General features: G+C 44.8%; 1 protein-coding gene across 1 annotated transcript; it reads right to left on the bottom strand.

The window, feature by feature from the left end:
- Positions 1–421: 421 nt before the first annotated feature.
- LOC118665456 (olfactory receptor 8U9-like) lies at positions 422–1,363 on the bottom strand. The gene has a single exon (XM_036326905.1). It carries the CDS (start codon positions 1,361–1,363, stop codon positions 422–424), a length of 942 nt encoding a protein of 313 aa, XP_036182798.1.
- Positions 1,364–4,949: the final 3,586 nt, after the last annotated feature.

The following is a 4,949-nucleotide window of genomic DNA, read 5'->3' as shown; positions in this document are numbered from 1 at the left end:
ATGTAATCTCATCAAATTTTCATGTTAACTAAATTAAAAAAAAATTTTTTTATTGCCTGGCCGGTGGTTGAGCATCACTCTATGAACCAAGAGGTTACGGTTCAATTCCCAGTCATGGCACATGCCTGTTGCAGGCACGGTCCCCAGTGTGGGGCATGCAGGAGGCAGTCAGTTGATCAATGATTCTCTCATCATTGATGTTTCTATCTCTCTTTACCTCTCCCTAACTGGGAATCAACTGTGAGCTGCTGGTTCATAGGTTGAAGCTCAGCTACTGAGATACACTGGCTGGGCTACATTAACTCTTCTAATCCTCACGGAAGTGCTGGCACATATTTCACTCTATCTATGTGCTAATATTATGCATTCTCTATGTTGTGGCTACCATGCTGTGGCTTGGGATAGAATGTTCCGTGCTTGTTTAATAAGGCAGCTTGCCAAAGTATCTCCTCTTTAAAGCAGACTTCACATCTTTATTCCTCAGGCTGTAGATCAGGGGGTTCAGAATAGGGATGATCACCGTGTAGAAGACAGATACGAACTTGTTCTGTTCCATGGAATTGAGGGAGCTCGGCTGAGCATACATGAAGATGATGGTGCCATACCAAAGGCAGACAATGGTGAGGTGGGAGGTACAGGTGGAGCGTGCTTTGCTCTGAGCCTCTGGGGAATGCATTCTGCAGATAGTCACCAGGACGTAGGCATAGGAGACCAGGATGATGGTGATGGTAAAAGAGAAAATCAGGGCAGAAGATGAGAAGACGATGGTTTCAACCTCTGCAGTGTCTGCACAGGCAAGTTGAAGCACTGGGGGGATGTCACAGAAATAGTGGTTAATGACGTTGGGGCCACAGTAGGGCAGCTTGAAGATGTACCCAGTTAGCAAAGCTGAATTGGCAATAGAAGCTGTATAGATGGCTGCCACCATCTGGAAACATAGACGTTGTGACATGATGGTGTGGTAGAGGAGAGGGTGGCAGATGGCAACAAATCGATCATAGGCCATGATGGCCAGGAGCAGACACTCAGCAATACCATGGAGAGTCATGAGGGCCATCTGGGCCACACAGCCTGCAAAGGAGATGTACTGACTTGAGGTGAGAAAGTTCTCCAGCAGCTTGGGGGTGTCCACAGTGGAGAAACAGGAGTCCATGAAGGCGAGAATGCTCAGGAAGAAGTACATGGGCGTGTGCAGCTGTGGCTCTGTGTGGATCAGGATAATCATGCCCAGGTTGCCCATGAGGGTGACTAAGTAGATGAACAAGAAGAGTACAAAGAGGATGCCCTTGAGCCCTTCCTGCTCTGTGAGCCCCAGCAGGAGGAACCAGGTGACCTGGGTGCAGTTCTCAACTGAGGTGCACATGGCACTGCAGAGAGAGCAAATAAGACAAGCTTGTACTTTAGAGCAGGCCTCGGGTCAGTTCCTGCCCCACCCCTCCCCCCTATTTTCTTATAATCCATATTATTATTTTTAAATTGAATTTATTTGAGTGATATGGTTCACAAAACCAGGTTTCAAGTATACAACTCAATGAAACATCATCGGCACACTGCATTGTGCATCCATCACCTCAAGAAAAGTCTCTTTCCATCCCCATTACCATCTCCCCTCCTTTGCCCGCTTCCACCTGCCTTCAACCCCTTTCTCTCTGGCTATTACCCTTTTGATGCCCGCAGAGTGGGCAGTGCTAGGGGAGCTGAGGAGGGGACACCTATTATGAGTCATGTGTTAACTTACTTCCTGACCCATTTATATTTGGAGAGATTATCAACCTGCCCGAGGTAAGAGAGCTAGTACATTAGGAAAGGGGGATTAGAACCTAGTCCATTCTGATAATCATATATTTTTTACAGTTATAATCTTCTTCCATAGGGAACTAGCATCATTAGTGGGTGTTGTGATCTGGCATGTTGTCCCAGAGAGGGAATTCATGAAAGTCTCAATTTGACCACATCTGGGGACAATGGCTCAGTCCCTGAGCCCAGGGACACAGGAAGTCAAGACTAACATCATCACAATGGAATGTGCCTCACTAGAGCAGTCATTTCCCCCGGTGTTATGAATTGAACTGTTTCTCCCAAAAAGATATGTTGAAGTCCTAACCCCTATACCTGTGAATGTGACCTTATTTGGAAATGCTGTCTTTACGGAAGTAATCGAGTTAAAATGACATCATGCTCAATTAGGTTGGGCCTTTAATCCAATATGACTGGTGAACTTGTAAGAAGTGCAAATGGAGATCAGGGAGGAAGATGACGTGTGAAGATACAGACACAGAGGCAGGTGGCCATGTGAGGAACAGAGGCAGAGATGGAGTTATGAAAGAATGCCTCAGGCATCCAGAACTGGAGAGGCTTCAGAGGGAGCATGGCCCTGCCAACACCTTGAGTTTGGACTTGAAGCCTCCAGAACTGTGAGGGGATAACTTTCTCTTGTTTCAAGCTAGTTTGTGGTGTGTTGTTACCACAGTTGTAAGTATGCAAGTCACTAACATACCCAGTTGGAGATGCTTCGGGCATTGAGGCTCTGATGCTTTGATGGGGGCCTGCTAAGCAAATGTCAGAAGACTGGACTTTCCTGATCTCTCTCTATTGACAGGACTGATAATCCAGGAAGAGAAAATGAAATAAAACAAGTTAAAATAAAGTGTGTGTTATTATTGACTACTAACTGAGAAAAATATTTGTCTGGGGGAACAGGGAGTTATAGTAAACATGAAAACTCCAGCTCAGCAAAATTATAACCAAAGAACTAAGGTCAATGTTTTAACTGGAAACAACTGAAGGCAGTAGGACATGCCAGATTTGTGGCTTTGGGGTGCAGTACAGGACACAGTTTTCAGTTAGAATTGGAGGTGAGGTCTTTAACCAGAGAGCACCAGTCAGAGAGTCCACATGTCTACCTACTTAAGCTCCCCAGAGGGGTTCTCAGTTTATGGAAGTTCTCTCAGCTGCTGTCATGCTCCTAAGAATTTGTCTGTAGGTTTTCAAATAACCAAGATGGCTATTCAGATGGAAAGCTCTTATATGGGATACTGGCCAAGGTTCACTCTGATTGGTCAGACATCTGTTATGATTGGTTAAGTGTAGGTTTCAATGGTGTGGACATGGGGAGTTTAGAGTTTAGAGGGGGAGACAAGCATTAATAGTCATACAAATTATAGCTCCAAGTAGAGGGACTGAATGATATGAGCCAAAAATTTTAACTCAGGGAGGTGAAGGAGAATTTTCTCTAGGAAGAGTTTTCCAGGAGAAGAATGAAACAGTCTATACAAGGGTCCTGAGGTCTGAGAGAGCCTAGTGAGGAGGAGGAGCTGAATAAAGGCCAGAGGGGATAGAGGACAAAGGGAGAGGGTGTGTGAGCTGAGGTGAGCAGGCAGTCAGTGTTTTATAACATTTTTTGAGTGCTTGCTGTGTCGGGCACTGTTCCAAATACCTTTAATGTCATTTAATCCTCTCAACAATCTTAGAAGATGTACAATTGAAATCTCCATTTTGCATGTGAGAAAACCAAGTAGTTGAGCATCTTGCCTAAAGACTCAACTGGTAAGTGGCAGAGCTGAGGTTTAAATTCAGGTGGTCAGGTTAGAGATCACACTATTATTGTCCAATACCTTAGACCAGGTTAAGGAATTTTATTTTATTCTATGGAATGCCATTAGAGAATTTTTACCAGGAGGATGACATTGTCATATCTGCTTTTTTAAAAAAAATCCTCACCTGAGGATATGTTTCTCATCAAGTTTGAGAGAGAGAGAGAGAGAGAGAGAGAAGTGAGAGAGGAACATCAATTGGTTGCCTCCAATACACACAACCTAGGTATGTGTCCTGACTGGGAATCAAACCCGCAACCTTTTGGTGTGTGGGATGATGCTCCAACCAACTCAGCCACCCAGCCAGGACAGTCATATCTGCTTTTTTTTTTTTTTTTTTTTTTATAAAATTACTCTGAGTGTATTGTGAAGAAATAATTGGAGAAAGGTCAATGGTTGGGGGCGATTTGTTGGGAGGATATTGAAGTCATCCAGGAGGGATTCATAGCTTAAACTAGAGTGGGGCTAATGGAGACAGAGGTAACTGGATTTGAGAAATGTTTGGCTGTAAATGTGATAGGATTTGGCGATGGACTGACCATGGCAGCGTGAGGAGAGCAAGTGGTCAGAGTAAACTCCAAGGTCTCTGGTGTACAAAATAAAGCTGGTAGTAGAGGCTAAGAGGGAATAGGATGTAGCAGGGAGAGTTTGAGCTGTAAAATACATTAGGTCCCAGGGTAGAGTCCTAGGGAAATCAATTTCAAACTCACTGCACACTGCTCCATCTCTTTCCCTATTCACCTCGTGCTGGTGCTGGTGATCAGATGTCAAGAGTCTGAGCATGGCTTATGAGGAAGAGGGGATAAGGGAGTCTAAGCCCTTACTGGTAATAAGATTCCACCCTCAGCCCACTTACCTGTGGTCAAGCAGAGCCCGTCCATCCATAGCCTTGTTTTTGAGGACCTCTTAGAAGTGTTTCTTTCCCCTTTTTATTGATTGCCTCTGACCAGCTTTCTCAAAAGAACTTCTCAGACAGTTGTGAACAAAGCCTAGAGATTCCTAATTGTTCCTGTCTTACGATTCACCTGGCTTTTTTCATCCTTATCCCTAGCGTTCAGAAATGAGCCAGTGGGAATTTGTGACTGTTTCTCCCAAGAGCAGACCTGGACTGGCTAATTATCTCTAAGGGATGCTGGCAAGATTTGGCTGAGGGTTGCTTGGGAACCCCTGGGGAGCAAAAATTCTCCACCAAATGTCCAGACCGACCCTCTTCATTTACAGTGTCCATCCTGTGGGGCCTCTTTTTTCCATATTATTGAGACTCAAAAAGGCTCTCAAGGCCAAGATGTATCAGGGACACATGTCAACATAATCCCGGGTCTCACAGGAAGTGACTGAAAGTGCTAATGATACCAG

The sequence above is a fragment of the Myotis myotis genome, unplaced genomic scaffold (genome assembly GCF_014108235.1).
Source record: "Myotis myotis isolate mMyoMyo1 unplaced genomic scaffold, mMyoMyo1.p scaffold_m19_p_10, whole genome shotgun sequence".
Lineage (NCBI taxonomy): Eukaryota > Metazoa > Chordata > Mammalia > Chiroptera > Vespertilionidae > Myotis > Myotis myotis.
Note: the sequence above shows the minus strand (reverse complement) of the source record. Positions and strands in the feature narration are given on the sequence as shown.

Bases quoted from the DNA above. Each gene is read 5' to 3' on its own strand.
- LOC118665456 (XM_036326905.1), bottom strand. From the start codon at position 1,363: ATGTGCACCTCAGTTGAGAACTGCACCCAGGTCACCTGGTTCCTCCTG.